The 22,253-nt window shown below is 42.0% G+C and overlaps 1 protein-coding gene across 1 annotated transcript; it reads right to left on the bottom strand.

Annotated features, from left to right (window-relative positions):
• Positions 1–2,208: 2,208 nt before the first annotated feature.
• LOC119350424 lies at positions 2,209–21,663 on the bottom strand. The gene is made up of 2 exons (XM_037618264.1): positions 20,851–21,663; positions 2,209–2,250 (listed from the first exon to the last, which is right to left on the bottom strand). Exons 1-2 carry the CDS (start codon positions 21,661–21,663, stop codon positions 2,209–2,211), a joined length of 855 nt encoding a protein of 284 aa, XP_037474161.1.
• Between the last annotated feature and the right edge of the window lie 590 nt (positions 21,664–22,253).

The raw sequence follows: 22,253 nt of genomic DNA, 5'->3' as shown, positions 1-22,253 counted from the left end.
AGATTGGTAACCTTAGATAAACAATCTCCAAACTTAGGATCATTGGGATTCATCTTATTCAAAGCAATAGACTTGTGAAGAATCTCATCTAAGTTTTTCAAGGAATAGTCCGAAAATCGTTCCTCAAGAAATCTCCATATAGTATAAGCACAATCAAGAGTTGGCAAGTGACCAATCAAATTCTAGGCAATCCTCTAGTGATAAGATTGATAGTCCTAAGATTGTGAATCATGTCAAGAGACTCATCATGGGTAGGATGCAAGGGATCAACAAGGGGTTCACAAGGAGTAGTAATGTACTTGTTCAAGTGATATTCATGAAAAATTTCAAGCATCTCATTTTCCCACTCACTAAAGAACTCTCCGTCGAGCATAGGCACTCTACGTCTGATTAAACCAAAGCAATGAAGACCAAAGATCTGATACAATTGAAAGGATCGAGAAGAGTTGTCTATAGGGGGGGGGGGTGAATAGACCCACAACAAATAAAGGTGGTAGCTTTTAAGGTTTTCAAGTTGAGGTGGTAGATTAACACAATTTCAAGCATACACAATACAATTCAAGCAAGCATGCAAAGAGTATATGAGCAGCGGAAAGTAAAGCGTGCAACTTGCAAGAAAGCAAAGGGATGGGATTGGAGTGTGGAAACGCAATTGGATACATGGAGATTTTTGGCGTGGTTCCAATATGTGGTGCTACCGTAGTTCCACGTTGATGGAGACTTCAACCCACGAAGGGTAATGGTTGCACGAGTCCACGGAGGGCTCCACCCACAAAGGGTCCATGAAGAAGCAACCTTGTCTATCCCACCATGGCGATCGCCCATGAAGGACTTGCCTCACTAGGGCAGGTCTTCACGAAGTAGGCGATCTCCTTGCCCTTACAAACTCCTTGGTACAACTCCACAATCTTGACGGAGGCTCCCAAGTAACACCTAACCAATCTAGGAGACACCACTCTCCAAAAGGTAATAGATGGTGTGTTGATGATGAACTCCTTGCTCTTGTGATTCAAATGGTAGTCTCCCCAACACTCAACTCTCTCTCACAGATTTGGCTATGGTGGAATGATGATTTGAGTGGAAAGCAACTTGGGGAAGGCTAGAGATCAAGATTCTTGTGGTTGGATTAGAATATCTTGGTATCAACACATGAGTAGGTGGTTCACTCACAGAAAATGAATGCTGGAAGTGTAGGCACGTTCTGATGGCTCTCCCTGCAACTGAAGAAGGGGTGGAGGGGTATATATAGCCTCCACACAAAATCTAGCCATTACACATAGATTCCCAAACTCGGTGGGACCGAATCGTAAAACTCGGTTAGACCAATTCATGTCAAAATGTGAACGTTAGAGTTTTCGATGGGACCGAAAAGGTCAACTTGGTGGGACCGATGTGCAGGGGTTAGGGTAAAACCTCAACTCGGTTTGACCGATTACTCAAACTCAGTGAGACCGATTTTGGTAGTAAGGAAACAGAGGATTGGTCAAGAAAACTCGGTGTGGCCGATTGCACAAACTCGGTTAGACCGAGAATGTTACAATAGATCACATAAAATTTGCAATCCCATCTCGATGAGACTGAGATCCCATTGGTGAGACCAAACTGATTAGGATAGATCAAATCGGTGGGGCCGAGTTTGACATTTAGGTTTAGGACATAAGTGGATGTGAGAAAGTGGCTGAGGGATTTGGAGCATATCACTAAGCACTTTGAGCAAGCATGTCATTAAGAAACACCTCATCCCGTTTTAATAGTATTGGCTTTCCTATGGACTCAATGTGATCTTGGATCACTAAAATGGAAATGCAGAGTCTTGAGCTTTTGCCAACATTTGTCCTTAGCATCTTGAAGGGTTTCCACATCCTCTTGTCCATGTCCATGCCACTCCAATGTCGAACTCATCTAAAATATACTAGGTAGAAGTATTAGTCCAACATGAGATATGTTGACATTAATTACCAAAATCACCCAGGGAGCATTTGTGCTTTCAGATCGTAAAAGCGGTGTGCTAGAGTATAATGCCCTAGAAATATGTCAAGATATTTGTTAAGTAGGAGCTTACTAAAAAATTAGAAAAGTCTTTTGCCCACTCAGGAAACTATGTTCCCTGTTTGGTGCTACTTGTGAGCTGCGTTGGGATTTCCCAGGAGAGGAGACGATGATGCAGTACAATACAGATAAGTATTTCTCAGTTAAGAACCAAGGCTATCAATCCAGTAGGAGAACCACGCGAAACCTCATTAGCAGCACCTACACACGCAAAAGCAAATACTTGCACCCAACACAAACAAGGGGTTGTCAATCCCTTGGCAGTTAATTGCAAGGATCTAATATCCTAGTGATAGATAAATAGATAGATAAAAACACAGAATAAAATAATGGTAAATAAATTGTAGCAAGTATTTTTGGATTTTATATGTGATAAAAGATAGAGCCGGGGGCCATTGTTTTCACAAGAGGCTTTTCTCTCGAACAAAAAGCATATGATGGGTAAACAAATTAGTATTGGGTAATTGATAGGAAAGCGCATAGTTATGACGATCAAGGTAATGATCATGTAAATAGGCATCACGTCCGAGACAAGTAGACCGGCTCCTACCTGCATTACTACAATTATTCCACATATCGACCGCTATCCAACATGCATCTAGGGTATTAAGTTCATAAAGAACGGAGTAACACCTTAAGTAAGATGACATGATGTAGAGAAACTAAACTCAAGCAATACAAATAAAACTCGTCATTTTCCCCTTAATGGCAACAATACAAATACATGTATTGTCCCTTCTGTCACTGGGATATATATCACCACAAGATTGAACCCATTACAAAGCACCTTTTCCCAGTTGGCCAAACCAAAAGGATAGATAGGAGAGAAATACAAAACTATAATAATCATGCATATAGGAATTAAAAAAAGGCTCAAATATTTCTCATGAATGATCTGATTATAAACCCACAATCCATCGAATCCCCAAAAATACACCGTAAAACAAGATTACATTGGATAGAACTCCAAGAACCACTGGTGGAAAAAGTGCTAGCCACAACTTCCGTTGGTGGCACGCCATTTTCAACCAACGCCAACACTATTTTTTTCAAATAGTGGTGGTATTGGCTTATTTGGTACGACATTAGTAGGGGAATAATGGTGGCGTTGGAAAATAGGTGTCAGAAGTATATGGGATCAGCAATTTGTACCAGGCATAATAGAGTGTTGGCATGGATAACATGGAACACCAACATTATTATGTTTAGTTGTTGCGTGTCATTCGTTTCCATGTCAGTATTGTTATTTTGTCAATGTGAACATTCTTGTATTATCATTTTATAGTATACTAGCACATATGCCCGTGCGTTGCAACGGGAGAGACATTTTTTTGTGAGAAGCAATGGGAAAGATAATTGATGTGTCGTCCAAAAAAAGGGTCTCCACAATAGTACACGACAAACAAGGAGTTACAGTCTTCTCACTGGACATGTATGACACAAGAAATCTCGATAGGGTGGGGTTGGTCGGATTGGTGGCGACCACCCAACTCATGCTTTTTTTCTTCCGGGTTTGCCTCTATCTTTGGGTTGTGCCTGCCTCCTCATTTGGTGGCTGCGTGGCAACCTTCGGGACATAGTTGCTTCGACCACTCTATCCTATGACGGCGTAACCAGGTGGATCATTAATTGCAACGCATCGATCCCATTTCATTAGCATGATCAGGCATGAATGTCCCTTCTTTTTGAGGGTTTAGTGCTCAAGTGCCCATCATTTTGCTCTAATTAAATCCAAACAACATATTCTCTTTTATTGGCATGTGTCCACAATTTCTTTCATTTATAGTCAACCGGCATCGAACGACCATGCACCACCAACCAATGGCCAGGCGAATATTTAAGAAAATACAATAGTGTAATATTAGAAATATTTTTTAATTTTTTTGAACATTCAATATAAATATGAATTGGCGAATATCTTGGAAACGTGAACAATTTTTTAAATGCCAAACAATTTTCAAAAGATGCGACAATTGTTTTTTGAAAAATCCAATATTTTTGGAAAAACACAAAAAAAATTAGAAACATTAATAGTTTTTGAAATTCAGAAACAATATTTTGAAAACATGATAATTTTATATAAACACAAATATCTTGAATTTTTTATCTTTTAAAAGGGGAACATTCAAGAAAAATTAAGAAAATGTTTTCTTAGACAAAAAAAATATTTTGGATTTGTGAACATGTCACCGAGACAGGAATAGTTTTATATATGGAACACTTTATAAAATGTAGTTTATTAAAAAATATCTAATTTTTTTTGAGAAATACAAAAAAATGAGAAAATTTCAAAACATGATTTTTTCTAAAGTTTCAGACATTTTTCAAATCCGAAACAAAAAATTTGAACTCTAACAATTTTTTCAATATTTGAACAAAAATTGAAATTCTGAATATTTTTGTAAATTTTTATTTGACAGAAAAAATAAAAATAAAGATGGAAAAAAGCAAGGGGAAATATAAAAGAGAAAGAGAAAGGAACGGAAAAAAAGAAATAGAACATCTAAAAAGGGGGAAAAGGCCGACCCAGTTTTAGGCATCCTGTGGGCAGCTTCAACTATTTATCGCTCAATACAACAAATAAGGTCTTCCCAACTACGTGGGCAATAATAAGTGCGTTGGCTTCATTGGGCCGGAGCGTGCGCGGCCCAATTACGGAATTCTGGACAAATCTTTTTTCTTTCTAGCGGATAGATGCATAAAAGTTTAGTACCACCTTGGATAGAGATAAAAAAATACTTTCGAAGGTGAATGGATGAAAAAATTGGAGAAACGTACCTTGCTTTATTAGTAGGTATAGATTGTAGTTTGAGACTTCAAATATGTAGTTTGACACTTCAAAAATATTCCTTTTTATTTTTAGGTGGTGATCATCTTTAGATTATATTGTTGTTTACTGTTATTAAATTTATATTATTTTAAATGGAAATACTGGCATTTTTTAAAATATGAAGTTTGAGACTTTAATTTGACTTTTTTCCTTTTTAGTTTGAGACTTGAAGTATGTAGTTTTGAGTCTTCAATATTTAGTTTGACATTACCAACTTTTTTCATTTTTGTTTTTTAGGTGATAATTTTTAAAGTATATCTTAGTTTACTTTTATTAAATTTATATTATTCGAAATGAAATACTGATGAGTTTAAACTTGTATAATTTTAATGCCGTAAGTGCATCAAGTGCCCCCTTAGTGGTTTTGGAGTATCGATGACAAATAGGTTGAGGAACTAATGAGTTTGTGAGTATGCATAGGAGACAGAGTCCCAGAAGATTTGGTTTAACACATGGAAGACGACCCCTAAAAATGTATGTCTTCAAGTGAAGAAATTGATGATGAAATTGGTATGGCCTTTGAAGAAATTGATATGAAGACTTTGAAGCCTGAAGACTTGTTTTCATAGTTTATTTTCTTCTTCTTTGAGTCATAGGAAAAATCGTATCGTTAAAGGGGGTCTAGGTGAATCATATTTCACATTTCCAAAGTGATGCTCAAACCTATTCAGGCCTATACACAAAAGCCGCTTCGAGCGAAGCCTTTGGAAATCTCCAGTACAGCTGACACAATTGCTAGCGATAGTGACGAAGTTCATCTGATCGCTGACGAATTTGGTTATGCTGAGGAGTTAGGAGTTCGCCAGTGCGTTCTGCCTAAAAGTGAGGAAATTGAGTGCCCCGACAAATTTGAGAGTTCAAATTCTGACCATTGCTGCCGCATGCCAGCTATCGAGTGGATCCTTATCTTGACAACGGTCGAATCAGAGAAGGGCATTTATGACAATTCATGTCAGTTTGCCCCTGGCTATAAATAGCCACCCCCACGACCACTTGTTGGTTGGCTGCTCTGATAGAAACTGACACTTGTCATAAGAGAGCAACCCATCCTTTGATGACTTTAAGAGAATCCTAAGTGAGGAAAAACCCAGAGCCAAAGTGATTGAGCATTACTGAAGAGATTGATCTGTGTGATCTGATACCTGTTACCTTTGAAGACTGTCATTCTTCCAGACGGTTAGGCGTCAAGTTTTGAGTACACCAAGAGTCGTTGTGGTGTGCTGCTGAACAAGTCTGTGAAGGTTTTGGAAGTCTACCTTGAAGACTTACCACGAATTATTGGGTGAGGATTAAGTCACCTTAGCTCAAGAGGAATACAGCGAGGACTGTGTGTCCTCTGAGTTGTGACTCAACCGCCTCAACCAGACGTACAGTTGATACAACAACTAGAACTAGTCTACCAAATCCCATTGTCTTCATCGAGCCAACCTGGTTTCAAATTCCTCAACCCTCTCTTACTTTTTCGCTGCTGAAGAATTTGTGATCTGTGCTCTAAAGAATTTCATCTCGCTATCTTTCATTTCCTCAGTTCATTTTCTTCATGCGTGTTTGAATGTATAATTGCATGCTCTTCACTCTCTAGTATCCTGATTGCATGTTCTTTGATTCTGTTATGACTTAGTCTCCCTTGTGTTTCTATTTCTTCACTCTGATCTTCGTCAAATTCATCAGAGTTTGACGAATTTAAAAAAAATCTCCCATTCACCCCCCTCTGGGAGTAAACCCGCGCTTTCAATTTGTATCAAAGCAAGGTACTGCCTTCTTCTGTGTGATTTTGGTTTAACCACCTGGAGTTTTAGTTATGTCAATCGCATGTATGATCAAGGTTTCTGCTGCGTGCATTATCTTTGATGGCACCGACTATCCTTACTGGAAGAACAAGATGCGCATGCATCTTGAAGAAATTGATAACGATCTCTGGTTTATCATTGAGAATGGCATTCCCTCTGTCGCTCCTAGCATCAATGTTGCTGATGTGAAGCGACTCAAGTAACTCAACTCTCGAGCGAAGAACATCATATGTGGACACCTCAACAAAGGGCAGTATGGCTGAGTGAGTGCATTAGAAACGTCAAAGCTTATCTGGGATAGGTTCTCCAAGGTCAATGAGGGAGTTTCCACTGAACGTGACTCTTGTGTTGACGTGCTTCACAATCGCTTCAAGAGGCTTGATAATTAAAATGTTCAGCAAACCCTCAACCGCCCCACAGACATCTCCAATGAGCTACGAGCATTGGGTGCTACTGACATCACTGACATGAGGTGGTGAAGAAATTGCTGAGGTCCTCGATAGCTCCTTTGTTACATTGGCTCTGATGATACAAGAGCGTCCTAATTACAGGTCACTTGATCCCACTGATATTCTTGAGAGGCTCAACACTCATGAATTCCAGCAAGCTAAGAAGAGAGATATGTATTGTCCTAGCTATGGACAACCTCGCCTTTGAAAGCTAAGGCTAAAGCAAAGGAAATTTCTTCATTTGAAGAAAAAGAAGTATCTGAATGCAATACAGATGATGCTGAGGAAATTGGTCATGGGCTAGCTATGCTCCTGAGGAAGTTCAAGAAGTTCTCCAAAAGGAACAATTTTGGAAGGTCTTCAAAGTACGATTCAAAGAACACTGAAGCTTCTACTCGTGACTACGACAAGAGAACTTGCCACAAATGCAAGAAGACAGACCATTACATCACTGATTGTCTCCTCTGGAAAAAGGGGTCAAAGAATAAATCTAGCAAGGATGACAATTCCGATGAGAAGAAGAAGAAATCATCAAAGTCTTCATCAAAGTCCTCATCAAAGAAGAAAAGCACCTCCGACAGAGCTCGCGCTTTCATTGGAAAGGAAATGGATTCCAAGGAAGAATCCGAGGAAGTTGAGGAATCTGAGGAGGAATATGACTATGGGGTTGCAAGCTTGGCCCTCGATACGGAGTTCATCAGCAAGTCTATCTTCGACCATGAAGAAAAGGGTGACTCCACCAACACTAAAGACTATGCTGATAACTATGCTTCCACCTATTGCTTCAAGGCAAGAGGTGCCAATGTAACCAATAATGATGAATCTGAATGTGAAGCAAAACCTAGCTACAAGAAACTTGTTAAAATTGCAACTGAACAACAAAATTCGATCAAGAAGATTCAAAAACTACTAGACAAAAGTGATGATCTATTAGATGAGGAAATGGATCGCGGTCAAGGTTTGTTTGAGGATCTTCGACGCCTAAAGTATCAATATGACGAACTTGAAAGTCGTCAAGTGTCCCTCTTAGCTAAACACGAGAAGCTTCCTGATATGTCTCCAATGTATCTATAATTTTTGATTGTTCTATGCTGTTATATTATCATTCTTGGATGTTTCACAATCATTTTATAGCGACTTTATATCATTTTTTGGGACTAACCTATTGACACAGTGCCCAGTGCCAGTTGCTATTTTTTGCTTGTTTTTTACTTCACAGAAAACCAATACCAAACAGAGTCCAAATGCTGCAAAACTTTTTAGAGAATTTTTCTGGACCAGAAGACACAAGATGGGCCGAAGAAGTACTAGAGGGGGGCCTTGAGGGGAGGACAACCCACCTGGGCGTGCCTGGGGGCCCAGGCGCACCCTGGTGGGTTGTGCCCACCTCGGTAGCCTCCTGCACCGCTTCTTTGCTCTATAAATACCCCAATATTCCAGAAACCTTAGGGGAGTCAACAAAAATTAATTACAGCCGCCGAGAGTTCCAAAACCACCAGATCCAATCTAGACACCATCATGGAAGGGTTCATCATCCTCATTGGTGCCTCTTCGATGCTGCGTGAGTAGTTCATTGTAGACCTACGGGTCCGTAGTTAGTAGCTAGATGGCTTCCTCTCTCTCTTTTTATTCTCAATACAATGGTCTCCTGGAGATCTATTTGATGTAACTCTTTTTGCGGTGTGTTTGTTGGGATCCGATGAACTTTGAGTTTATGATCAGATCTATGTTTTTATCCATGAAAGTTATTTGAGTTTATTTGGTCTCTTATATGCATGATTACTTATAGACTCGTATTTCTTCATCAATTTTTTGGTTTAGTCAGGCCAACTAGATCGATTTTTCTTGCCATGGTAAGAGGTGCTTTGTGATGGGTTCGATCTTACGGTGCTTGATCCCAGTGACAGAAGGGGAACCGACACGTATGTATCATTGCTATTAAGGATTGAAAGTGCATTATATCGACTAGAGGGGGGGTGAATAGGCGATTTTTATGAATTCTTCACTGAGGAATTTGCCGGTGAGGAAATTCCTTACTGAAGAACTACTAGCAGTGGAATAAGTACTCAGAAGTAAGCGTAACAGAATACAAGCATGGTCATCATGATGAAATGAAGACTAGCACGGAGTACAGAAAGCGTAATCACATGATAACACAAGACGAAGACAAACAGACTGAAGAAATTGAACTGAGGAAATTGAGAAAGTCTTAAGTCAAAGTCTTCAAGCACAGATATGAACAAACAGTCAACACAGTAATGAGGAAATGAAAGGGTTGAGGAAATAGAACCAGTTAGGTTGGTGAAGACAATGATTTGGTAGACCAGTTCCAATTGCTGTCTCAGTTGTACGTCTGGTTGGAGCGGCTGAGTATTTAAACTCGAGGACACGCAGTCCCGGACACCCAGTCGCTGAGCCGCAGCTCAGCACACCCAGTCCTCACCGTATTCTCCTTGAACTAAGGCCACGCAGACCTCGTCCAATCACTCGTGGTAAGTCTTCAGGCGACTTCCAAACCTTCACAGACTTGGTCACTCGGCGATCCACAATTCCTCTTGGATGCTCTAGACCATGACGCCTAACCGTCTGGAAGAAGCACAGTCTTCAAAGGTAACAAGCGTCAGATCCACACAGGATCAATTTCTTCAGTGATGCTCAATCACTTTGGGTTTGTGGGGGTTTGGTTTTGGGTTTTCCTAACTTGATGATTTTCGCTCAAAGTCCTCAGAGGATGGGTTGCTCTCAAATGACAAGTGTCAAGTTCTCTCGGAGCAGCCAACCAGCTAGTGGTTGTGGGGGGGCGGCTATTTATAGCCTAGGGAGCAGCCCAACATGATAAGACATAAATGCCCTTCAATGATATGACCGTTAGGTGGATAGGATATTTTGGGATAGCTGGTGCGCAACACAGCAACGGTCGGAAATTTGGCTCTCAAATTCCTCAGGGCTATCATCTTCCTCACCGTGTAGGCAATTCGCACTGGCGAATTCCTAACTCCTCAGTCAGAGCAAAGTCCTCATTGACCAGGAGAACTGCGTCTCTGTCACTGAAGAAATTGACTGAACTGTATGAGATTTCCAATGGCTTCACTCGAAGGGATTGGTAGGTGTAGGATTTTGAGTTGAGCATCACATGGAAATTTTTCCTTAGTATTTCCTCGACCCCCTTTAACAGTATGGTGTTTCCTAGGACTCAAGAAAGAGAAAATGAAACTACGAAAACAAAAGTCTTCACGCTTCATGTTCCTCAAATGAATACCAAGTCTTCAAGGTCACACCAATTTCTTCACTTTCAAAGTCTTCAGAAAGTCTTCAGAATATCAAAGTCTTCAGTCGAAGAACTTCATTTTTAGGGGTCGACTTTCTCTGTAAATATTAAACTCCTCATAGACTTATAGACCTGTGTACACTCACAAACGCATTAGTCCCTTAACCTATAAGTCTTCAATACACCAAAATCACTAAGGGGCACTAAATGCACTTACAATCTCCCCCTTTTTGGTGATTGATGACAATATAGGTTAAGTTTTCAACGGGGATAAATATAAGAAGTGTAAATACTGATATTGAGGAATTTGATTGCAAGATATAGAAGAACTCCCCCTGAAGATGTGCATAGTGAGGAATTTGCGTTTGAGGCAATGCACATTTGAAGAGTTGAATCATGGAGATCTCCCCCTATATCTTGTAATTCATACACGCATTTGATATAATATGAAGAATTTGAAATGCATGATGAAGTATGGTGCCTGATGAAATTCAGCATGCGTGCAATAACATTAACGAAGAATAAGCATGCCGAATAAAGCATCAAAAATATCGGAGAACAAAAGTATCAGAGCACCATCGGGTTTAAGATTACAACTCGATCCAAATAAGAGTTTCAGAAGAACGAGAGTTGTAACTTAAAAAAATGCCCTTAATATAGACCCGCTTGAAGACTAACTCAGATTTCTCCCCCTTTGTCATCAAATGACAAAAAGGATTGAAACTGAGGACTAACGCCCCTGAAGAATTTCAAGTCGATGGAGGAGCGCCAGCGTTGTCGGGGTTATTTGTTGTAGCTGGGCCTGCCGTAGTGTCGTCCAAATCTTCATACTCATCAGTATCACGCGATGAAGAATAAGAGCTGGCCACCAGTGGAGGAACTTTGACCCTCTTGAATTTCTTCGGAGGAGGTGCAGACCAGTCAAATTCTTCCTTGAGACCCATAGTCTTCAGTTCTTCAGCGCTATAGACATGAGTGAGGACAGCCCAGGTGCGGTTGAGGGTTTCATGAAGGTAGTAATGGTTCTTCTTCACTACATTGTGTGTTGAGGTCATGTTGTGAAGAATTGCACCAAACTGACGCTTTACCCATTTGTGATTGCGATCAACCTTCAGATGAAGACTGAGGAGTAACTCACAGTCAGTCACCACCCTGGGTGCTATGGCTTGAGGATTTTGCTTGGCTGAGGTATTTGCCGCAGTGTCATGTGTGGCAGAGTCATCATTGGTAGAGTAAGATGTAGCCAGACGAAATTGACCATCCAATGGACGAATGCCTTCATCGATCACAGCAGCTGCCTTGCCTTTATCATCCGATGATGAAACTGGCTGTTTGAGGACTTCAATGGGAGGCAAGTAGCTACCGTGGTTCAGAGTGTCAGCTTTGTAATTCAGTGAAGATCTTGCCCTGATGAATCTCATAATCCAAGGAGCATAGGGCTTCAGCTCGAATGGTGACATAGCAACATTTGCCAGAGTCCTCATGAAGAAATCATGGACGTTGATGGGAACGCCATGAATGATGTTGAAAAGCATATTCTTCATGATGCCAACGACTTCTTCATCATTTGAGTCGTGGCCTTTGATAGGACTCATTGTCTTCGTCAGAATGCGATAGACAGTCCGAGGCACATAGAGTAATTCCTTGACGAGGAATTTGGTTCGTGGGGCCTGCCCAGGCTTCAAAGGCTTCATGAGCACTTGCATATAGTGATTTGTCAGTTCAAGGTCATTGTAGATGCAACGTGCACTGTCATGGGGAGGATCGAGAGGAAGGACGAAGCAATTCAGTTGCCGGTGCCTTGTAGTGAGTGTTTTCGGTCATCCAATCCAACACCCATGAGTTGACATCTTCAGCATTTCCAGTGATATGCAGTGTAGCGTAAAACTGAAGAATGAGTTCTTCATTCCAATCATAGATGTCAGTGCAGAAGTTGAGTAATCCTGCATCGTGAATAACACTAAGGACTGGCTCGAAGCATGGCAGAGATTCCATATCCACGTGAGGAATATGTTCATGATCGAAGATTTTGTCCTTGTCAAACAGCACTGAGGAATAGAAGTTGGCTTGACTAGCAGTCCAGAAACGCCTCTTCCTTATGCGAGAAGAGTCATAGGGGTTGTAGTCAGTGAAGAATACATGCTCGGAAAAGAAGTCTTCAGCCTTGAACTTCTGTTTGCTTGAGAACGGATTCTTCGGCTTTGGCAGAGGGGTGTTAGTGAGTTGCAGTACCACCTCAGGAATCGCGAGCTCAGGTTCTTCAGGCTGAGGAATTTCTGGTTCCTCTTCTTGTGCAACCTGATGATCAACAGCAGCAGGTTCTTCAGCACTAGCGGCTGGAATATCTTCATGAATAGAGGGAGTGGGATGAGTTTCTTCAGAGCCCATTTGAACTGTTGTTGCTGGGGACTGAGGAATCTGTTGGATAGGAGTGAAGAGAGGAGTATTGGGATGCTGACTTTCCCAAAAGTCATCGTTCATCATAGGTGTGGTGCATCCAATATCCACATCTTCATCTTCAATTTCCTCAACACCAGCCTCTTCAGCTGTGAACTGAGGCATAGGTGAGGAAATGACTGGAGGTGAAGGGATTGCGTCCACTTCAATTTCTTCATCAAACTGCTCTGATGAAGCAGCAGAATGATTTTCTTCATCAGATCCGCTTGGGATCTTATAGTCTTCTCCAAAAGGAACAATTTCTTTTGATGACATGGAGGAAATTGGAACAGCATCAATTAGATTTTCGAGTGAGCTGGTCATTGGCTTCATTTTCTTCGTAGCCGAAGAATTTGACGCAGCTGATGCCTTCCTTTTCTTCACCGCAGCTCGCTCTGCGGCCTTGGTTTTCTTCACCTCATAGGCAGATGGAAGAATTGGAGTTGGTGTAGGCGCGGGAGGAGCTGAGGAATCTGGTTGATTTTCTTCAGGCGCAACTGATGCAGTTGCCCTAATCTCTTCAGTTTCTTCAGGCGCACCACTAGTGGATGCCCTGGCAATTTCTTCAGCGGCTGGGATGGAGTCATCAGCCCTGGAACTTGTATTTTCTTCAGCAGGCTGAAAGTCATCAGCGGTGCTGGCATGTTCTTCAGCAGGCTGAGCAGAGTCTGCAGCCTGAGGAGTTTCTTGTTGCGATGGGGCTGCAACATTTGTGAATTTCTTCGTCAGATCGACGAATCTCACTTTGGCTCCTTGCCAATTAGCATAGTAGGCATCAAAGTCTTTGCTGAGGGCTTGAATTTCTGACTAAGCCAGGAGAAGTTCCTCAGGTGTCATTCTGACAACATTTTTCTTCAGGAGCTTCTCCTTCCTGTATTGTGCTTTCTTGATCTCTCTTGCCTTTTCAAATTTCCATTTCTCTTGAGTGATGAAATGGCTCAGCATGTGACTTTGACCAGGAGTCAGAGGAAGATCAGGCATTGGGGTGTTTGGATCCTTGTGCCAGAGATCAATGTAATCGAGGATTTTCTTCGGATCCAAAAGCAGTGGCACAGATGTGCCTTTGGCTCTAGCGGCCTTCACTTGTCTGTCTCTGATGATTTCTGCAAGTTCATCATCAGAAGCTTCATCATCAGAGGGCACATGGAATGCGACTTGTTTCTTCCTTGGACTTGGCCGAGGACCGCGTCCAGCTGTTGCTTTAGTCTTCAACAGTGTGGGGCCTGATGAGGACATTGGTGCAGCTGAGGAACTTGCTGAGACACCAGAGGCAATCGAGAAACCCGTAGTCCTTTGACATGTAGCCAGATGCACAGGAGTTGAGGACTTTGAGGGAGCTGCTGAGGACTTTGGTGGAGCAGTATCAGTGTGAGGAATTTGCCGTGAGGGCATTGCTGAGGAACTTGGCCGTGAGGGCGCGGTTCGTGAAGCACTTGGCTTACGAGCAGGCTTCTTTGGCATAGATTTCCTCGGCCTGACCGAGGCCTCAGTTGCAGCAGCAGTGGCAGAATCCTCATTGAATTTCCTCACTGCCTCCTTGGCTTGTCTTGCCAATTGTGCTTGGCGCTTAGCCCATTCTTCAGGAAAGTCCTCACCACTCTTGATGCTGGTGGGATCAGCTACTTGGCCAGGTGCCAATGGAGCTCTTGGGCATGGAGGATTGAGGGCAAATTTCTTCATGTACTTTGGAGTAACATATCTGTACTCCCTCCATTCTCTTGCCCATCTCCGTTCAATCCTCTGTATGCGCACCTTGCGCTGATTCTTGTTTTCTTTGCTGAATTTGGCTTCATCAGGTGTGCAATAGTCCTTATAAATGTCATCAGGGATCTCGAAAGTAATCATGACCTCAGGCTTCTTTCCTCCTTTCTGCGGTCTCTTACCTTCAGCCATATTCTTCAGATGAGGAATTTGAACAATTGAACACTGTGAAGAAGTATGCAATTTTTCTTCGAGGAACGCTGCAAATGAGTTAAGTTGATGAGAACCTAGTGATTCAGTAGCGGACATGAGTACCTGTGAACAGAGTGTAGGTGCGAGGAATTTGGAGAGGTCATATGCGTTCTCAGAAGGTTTTTCGAAAAGACAAGTTTTGAGAAATTTGACCAGATGAACCTTGAGGAATTTCACTAAGCGTTCTTGTCTTAGGTTCCAGAGTTGTACAGATCGAAGATCCACACAAATAGGGAATCTTGAAGAAAATGATTGCTTAGAGAAACAGATCAAGATCATATGATATGTGAGGTGTTCATATGTGTGAAGATTTGAAGAATAAACACCTTTGAAGATTTTCTGGAAAGCTTGAGAATCAAAGTGAGTAAGAAAAGTAACTTTTAATTACCCGAAGTGAAGAACACGACGAACTGAGAAGAACAGAAGTGAAGTTCGTCAGGTTAGATCTCCCACGCCCTAACTTGGCGGAGGGAGACAGCTACGGCGGCGGTGGAGTGAAGATTTCCGCAACCGGCGCGAGTACGACGACGACGAGGTCGAGGCAGCGAAGCTCTTCCTCACCGGCGAAGATGGAGTAGCGGCGGCGCTAGGGTTTGAGGAGCTCGAGCGAGAGAGAGCGGTCGAGCGGAGTAAATGAAGTGAGGAAGGGGAGAGGGGTATTTATAGTCACGGTGAAAAACTGTTTGCCCGAAGATTTTGGGACGAACATGCCCCTGCCCTTTCTCCTTCACGCGACATGTGTCACCCACGTACTGTGTAGTTGAGATCGTGTAAGATCGTGGGTGAATAAAATAATACATCGTGGGATGTGGAACGGTTTGAGCGGTAAAACCGAAAATTTGGATAAGATTTGTTTTAAACTTTCATTCGCAATTTCTTCGGCTGAGAAGGACACAGTGAAGATTTTGAACGAGTTTCAAATAGAATGCACATGAAGAATTTGTGAATAGATTGGGTTGAGTATAGCATAGAGGGGGAAGGGTCCGATCACATTCACTTAGCAGAAAAGGCAACATGAAGATTTAGCCATAAGTGAATGCTGTAGAGGACATAAACTCATATATATAAATAGCCAATGAAGAACAACGGCGGAAACAGTGAAGATTTTGCAAAGTTGAAGAATTTGAAAAAACTGAAGAATTTCAAAACTGAGTAAAAACTCAAATTGAAGATTTTCAACTTTTTGTGGTGGCGTGACCCACCGTATAAGAATGATGATTTCAGACACCGCGTATAATTGTCGTAGGGTTCTGAGAATCAAATTCTTCATTAATTTCTTCACACTTAGAGTGTTATTCTTCATTGATTGAAGAAAAACGTTTCTTCGTGTGTTGCACATCTAAGTCATCAATTTTGCATAAGTGTTAGGATGTGTGTCCTTTTCAAAGAACATTCGAGGATTCTAAGATATTTAGCTCACACTGCAACTTGCTAAATCTCTTCTCATCCAAGGGCTTAGTGAAGGTATCAGCTAGCTGTTCTTCAGTCTTCACGTGCTCGATGGAGATGTCGCCCTTCAACACATGATCATGAAGAAAATGATGACGAATCTGAATGTGCTTTGTCTTCGAGTACTGAACTGGGTTGTGAGCAATCTTGATGGCACTCTCATTGTCGCAGAGGAGAGGCACATTCTTCACGTTGATGCCATAGTCCTTCAGGGTTTGCTTCATCCAAAGCAGTTGAGCACAGCAAGATCCAGCAGCAATGTATTCAGCTTCTGCGGTAGATAGTGATACGCAGTTCTGTTTCTTCGAGGACCAACAGACCAAAGATCGTCCGAGTAAATACAAGTGCCAGATGTTGACTTGCGGTCCACACGATCACCAGCATAGTCAGAGTCAGAATATCCAATGAGATCAAAAGCAGAGCCCTTGGGGTACCATAATCCTAGTGTTGGTGTCTGAGCTAGATATCGAAGAATATGCTTCACAGCCTTATGGTGTGATTCCTTCGGTGCAGCTTGAAATCGGGCACACATGCAAACACTAAGCATTATATCCAGCCGAGATGCACATAAGTACAATAAAGAACCAATCATGGAGCGGTATACCTTGTGATCGAAGTCAATACCATTTTCATCAGTGCATAGATGGCCATTTGTGGGCATAGGAATTTTGACGCCTTTGCAATCTTGCATGCCGAATTTCCTCAGTACATCTTTGAGGTATTTCTCCTGAGATATGAATATGCCATTGCACTGCTGACGAATTTGAAGACCTAAGAAGAATTTCAACTCTCCCATCATAGACATTTGATATTCTTCACTCATCATATAGGCAAATTCATCACTATAACGTTGGTCAGTACAGCCAAAGATAATATCATCAACATATATTTGGCACACAAACAGTTCACCATCATAAGATTTAGTAAAGAGAGTAGGGTCGAGTGAACCGGGTGTGGAGCCATTCTTCACGAAGAATTCCTTCAATGTATCATACCACGCCCGAGGGGCTTGCTTGAGGCCATAGAGGGCCTTATTAAGTCTGAAGACTTTGTCAGGATTCTTTGGATCTTCAAAACCTGGGGGTTGAGCAACATATACTTCTTCCTCAAGCTTACCATTGAGGAATGCACTTTTCACATCCATTTGATATAAGATGATATCATGATGATTAGCATAAGCAAGTAATATGCGAATAGCCTCAACTCTAGCAACAGGTGCAAAAGTTTCATCGAAATCAATTCCTTCAACCTGTGTGTAGCCTTGAGCTACTAGTCGTGCCTTATTCCTTACCACAAGGCCATTTTCATCTTGCTTGTTGCGGTAGATCCACTTTGTGCCAATGATATTATGCTTGCGAGGATCTGGACGATTGACCAGTTCCCAGACATTGTTAAGCTCGAACTGATGTAATTCTTCTTGCATAGACTAAATCCACTCCGGCTCCATAAATGCTTCATCTACCTTAGTGGGCTCTGTGATAGAGCCAAAAGCATAGTGCCCACAAAAGTTAGATAAATGTGAAGCTTTTGAGCGTGTGAGAGGACCTGGGGCTCTAATGTCATCGATGATCTTCTCCACTTGCACTTCTTTTGCAACGCGAGGATGAGCTGGTTGTCGCTGAGGAATTTGATCAGCATTTTCTTCAGCACCATTTTCTTCAGCATTTTCTTCAGGTGCATCAGCTCGACGTTCTTCATGAACGGGAATGAATTCTTCAGCAGATTCTTCAGTAGGAATGACATCCTCAGTTGCCTTGAACTTGATGGAATCCTCAGGTGCTGGTTCATCTAACACAGAAGGTAGGTGCTCTCTTTGCGAGCCATTAGTTTCATCGAACTACACATCTACAGTGTCAACAATCTTGTGAAGAACAATGTTGAAGACTCTGTAGGTGTGCGAGTCCTTTCCGTAACCAAGCATAAAACCTTCATGTGCTTTCGGTGCAAATTTAGAATTGTCGTGAGGATCTCTAATGCAACATTTAGCACCGAAGACTTTGAAATAACTCACATTGGGTTTCTTGGCAGTGAGGAGTTCATAGGCCATCTTCTTGAAGAATTTGTGAAGATATACTCTGTTGATGATGTGGCACGCAGTATCAATTGCATCAATCCAAAAACGCCGAGGCGTTTTGTATTCATCAAGCATAGTGCAAGCCATCTCAACAAGAGTTCTGTTCTTGCGCTCCATGACGCCATTTTGCTGAGGAGTATAGGGAGCAGATAACTCATGAGTAATACCAAGTTCATCAAGATAGGCATCAAGACCGGAATTCTTGAACTCAGTTCCATTGTCACTTCTGATGTGCTAGATCTTCACACCAAAGTTGGTTGAAGCCCTCGAGGAAAATCGTCTGAAGACTTCCTGCACTTCATGTTTGTATGTAACAATGTGTACCCATGTATATCGAGAGTAATCATCAATAATGACAAAACCATAGAGAGATGCATCATTAGTGACTGCTGAGTAATGATTAGGTCCGAAGAGGTCCATATGAAGCAATTCGAATGGACGAGTAGTGGTCATGATAGTCTTCGTTGGATGCTTGGCCTTGGTCATTTTTCCTGCTTCACAGGCTCCGCATAGGTGATCCTTGAGGAATTTGACATTCTCAATGCCAATGACATGCTTCTTCTTCGCAAGCGTGTGCAAATTCCTCATGCCTGCATGACCAAGTCGTCGATGCCATAGCCAGCCTTCTGAAGCTTTTGCAAGTAGACACACGGCTGGTTGTGGTCCTGTAGAGAAATCAACAATATACAGGTCTCCTCTCCTAAAGCCTTCGAAGACTTTGGAATTGTCAGCTTCCATAATCACAACACAGCGATACTTGCCAAAGACAACAACCATATCAAGATCACAAAGCATTGAGACTGACATGAGGTTGTATCCTAAGGACTCAACAAGCATGACTTTGTCCATGTGTTTATCCTTTGAGATTGCAACCTTACCAAGACCCAATACCTGACTTTTGCCTTTGTCAGCAAAGATGATATGCTTCAGAGGTGACGGTGATAAGGGAGCATCCATCAATAGATTCTTGTCACCAGTCATGTGATTTGTACATCCACTATTGAGGACCCACTCAGTAGTTTTGGGTTGATTATCCTGCAGATGAATTAGTGTAACTTACAATCTCATATGCTTCATCAGTGAAGAATATGACATCAATTTCATCAGATGAATTTCATCAAGCAGTAAACAGATATAGCAGTATGAGGACGTGTGAAATGAAAGTTCATTTCATCATGATTCGCCTGCGTCCTTTCAGGCATTTTCGTCAGGTCCCCAGCAAATTCTTCAGACGTTAAAGCACGTCTGGAGACCTGACCCTGCAGAAGAGATTAGTTCCTTTTCTTCACCACCCACATCTAGAGGGGTGGCAAAGAGTTCATCACTCTGCGAGCACCATACGAGAAAGGTGGCAAAGATGCCAAACCATTTCGTTTCACATAAGAGGGGTTAGGGTAAGCATATGAATAAGCAGAGAAATTCTTCGAGGACTTATGAACATAATGGTTTGAAGAATAATGCACATATTCATAGCCCTTAGCTCTACCCTGCGAGACAGAGTTGTTAGTGCAATGATAATCATGTGAGGACTTTGATCCTTTTGAGGAATTTGATCCATGTGAGGAATTTGGTCCGTATGAGGACTTGGATCCATATGAAGAATTTGGTCCATATGAAGAATTTGATCTGGGGTTCCTGTTCTTCACAGGTGGTGTCATGAGGACATTCACCTGAAGACTTTCAACATAACTTTTGGGAACCCAGATTTTCTTCATAGGGGAACCGTTCCTGCAGTTAGTGCCAACATATCTAGCAAATACTTCACCATTCTGATTTTTGAACAGTTTATAGTTGGAGTCAAATGACTCATCAGAAGAATGAGGAGATTCACATGTAAAGCCAGATAAGTTAGATGGATCAACCGGAGGTCCCTTTGCAGCAACCCATGAGGTTTTGGGGTACTGCTCAGGCTTCCAATATGTTCCATCAGCATTGAGTTACCTCTCAAAGGCAATACCCTCTTTCCTAGGGTTTCGGTTGAGGATCTGCTTTTTAAGCACATCACAAAGAGTCTGATGCCCTTTGAGGCTTTTGTACATGCCTGTCATGTACAATTCCTTCAGCCCTGCATTGTCAATGATACTAGCAATGTCCTCAGATGAGGAATTAGTGATAGCAGAGGCAGATGAAGAATTTGTAACAGTTGAAGCATTTGAACATTCAGGTGAAGAATTAGCAGATTCACGTTCAATGCACTTTAAGCATGGAGGAACAAATTCTTCCTGAGAAGCGCTGATTTGTTGAGCTAGTAATGAATCGCGCTCCTTCTGAAGATCTTCATAACACACTCTTAGCTTTTCAAGATCTTCCTTTCTTTGAAGAAATTCAGAAGAAAGCTTCTCGTGATCTTGCTTTCCTTGAAGAAATTCATAAGAAATTTTCTCATGATCAGATAAGAGAGTGTTATGATGACTTTGAAGGTTATCAAACCTAGACTGAAGTCTCTGAAGATTTTCAGTCAGGGCTTTAGTGCGATCCATTTCTTCAGCCAACATATCATCACTTTTGTCTAGCATGTTTTGAACCTTTTCAAAAGCCCGTTGTTGTTTTACAGCAATCTTAGCAAGTTTAGAGTAGCTGGGCTTGAGATCCTCATCAGATTCATTTTCACTAGATTCAGAGGAGTTGTATTTGAGTACCTTTGCACCTTTCGCCATGAAGCAATAGGTGGGAGCGTAGCCATCATTATCTTCATCAGGTTTGCCGGTGGAGTCAGTTTCTTCAGTGTTGAAGATGGACTTGCTAACGAAAGCAGTAGCGAAGGCCAGACTCGCCACACCAGATTCGGATTCTTCAGACGCCTCCTCTTCCTCATTTTCCTCAGATTCAGCTTCAGAGTCCATTTCCTTGCCAATGAATGCCCGAGCCTTCTTGGAGCTGCTCTTCTTGTGAGATGAATACTTCGAAGATTTTGATGACGAAGATTTTGACGATTTCTTCTTCTTCTTCACATCATCAGAACTGTAATCCTTGTATTTCTTCTTCTTCATTTCCTTTTCCCACTGAGGACAATCTTGAATATAGTGACCAGGTTTCTTGCATTTGTGGCACAGCCTTCTCTTATAGTCACTAGATGAGGAATCGCTGCTTTTTGAGGATTTTCCAAAGCGACCACGTCTTGAGAACTTCTGGAATTTCTTCACGAGCAGTGCTAGCTCCTGGCTCAATTCTTCAAGATCACCAAGGCTACTACCAGAATCCTCACATTCAGAGTCAGACACGGCCTTGGCCTTCAGGGCATGTGGTTTGCCATAGCTCAAACCATAGAGATCTCTCTTTTCAGCAAGCTGGAACTCGTGAGTATTTAGCCTTTCGAGGATATCAGCGGGATCAAGAGACTTGTAGTCAGCACGTTCTTGTATCATCAGTCCCAGAGTATCAAATGAGGAATCAAGCGATCTCAACAGTTTCTTCACCACTTCATGGTCAGTGATGTCAGTGGCACCGAGGTCTTGAAGCTCATTTGAGATGTCAGTCAGGCGATCGAAGGTTTGTTGGACATTTTCATTGTCGAGTCTTTTGAAGCGGTTGAAGAGATTCCGAAGAACATCAACTCGAGAGTTACGCTGAGTTGAGACTCCTTCATTCACTTTGGACAGCCTATCCTAGATAAGCTTAGCAGTTTCCAAAGCACTCACTCTTCCATATTGTCCTTTACTCAGATGGCCACATATGATATTCTTCGCTTGAGAATCGAGTTGCTTGAATCTCTTCACATCGGTAGCGTTCAGTGAGGGTGAGACAGAGGGAACACCATTTTCCACAACATACCAGAGATCGTTATCAATTGCCTCAAGATGCATTCGCATCTTGTTCTTCCAGTAGGGGTAGTCCGTCCCATCAAAGGTAGGACACCCAGCCGAGACCTTGATCATACCTGCGGTCGACATAACTAAAACTCCAGGCGGTTAAACAAAAATCACACAGAACAAGGGAGTACCTTGCTCTGATACCA

This window comes from Triticum dicoccoides, chromosome 1B, assembly GCF_002162155.2.
Source record: "Triticum dicoccoides isolate Atlit2015 ecotype Zavitan chromosome 1B, WEW_v2.0, whole genome shotgun sequence".
NCBI classification, from domain to species: Eukaryota; Viridiplantae; Streptophyta; class Magnoliopsida; order Poales; family Poaceae; genus Triticum; species Triticum dicoccoides.
The sequence above is the reverse complement of the archived record's forward strand: the minus strand, read 5'-3'. Positions and strand labels throughout refer to the sequence as shown.

What these genes read in the sequence shown, in the direction of transcription:
- LOC119350424 (XM_037618264.1), bottom strand. Translation starts at nt 21,663, where the DNA reads ATGATACAAGAACGTGCTGACTACAAGTCTCTTGATCCCGCTGATATC. An exon ending in CTAAACTTGCTAAGATTGCT is followed by an intron (nt 2,251 to 20,850) that starts GTAAAACAACAA and finishes TTGCGTGTGTAG; the next exon opens with GTGCTGCTAATGAGGTTTCG.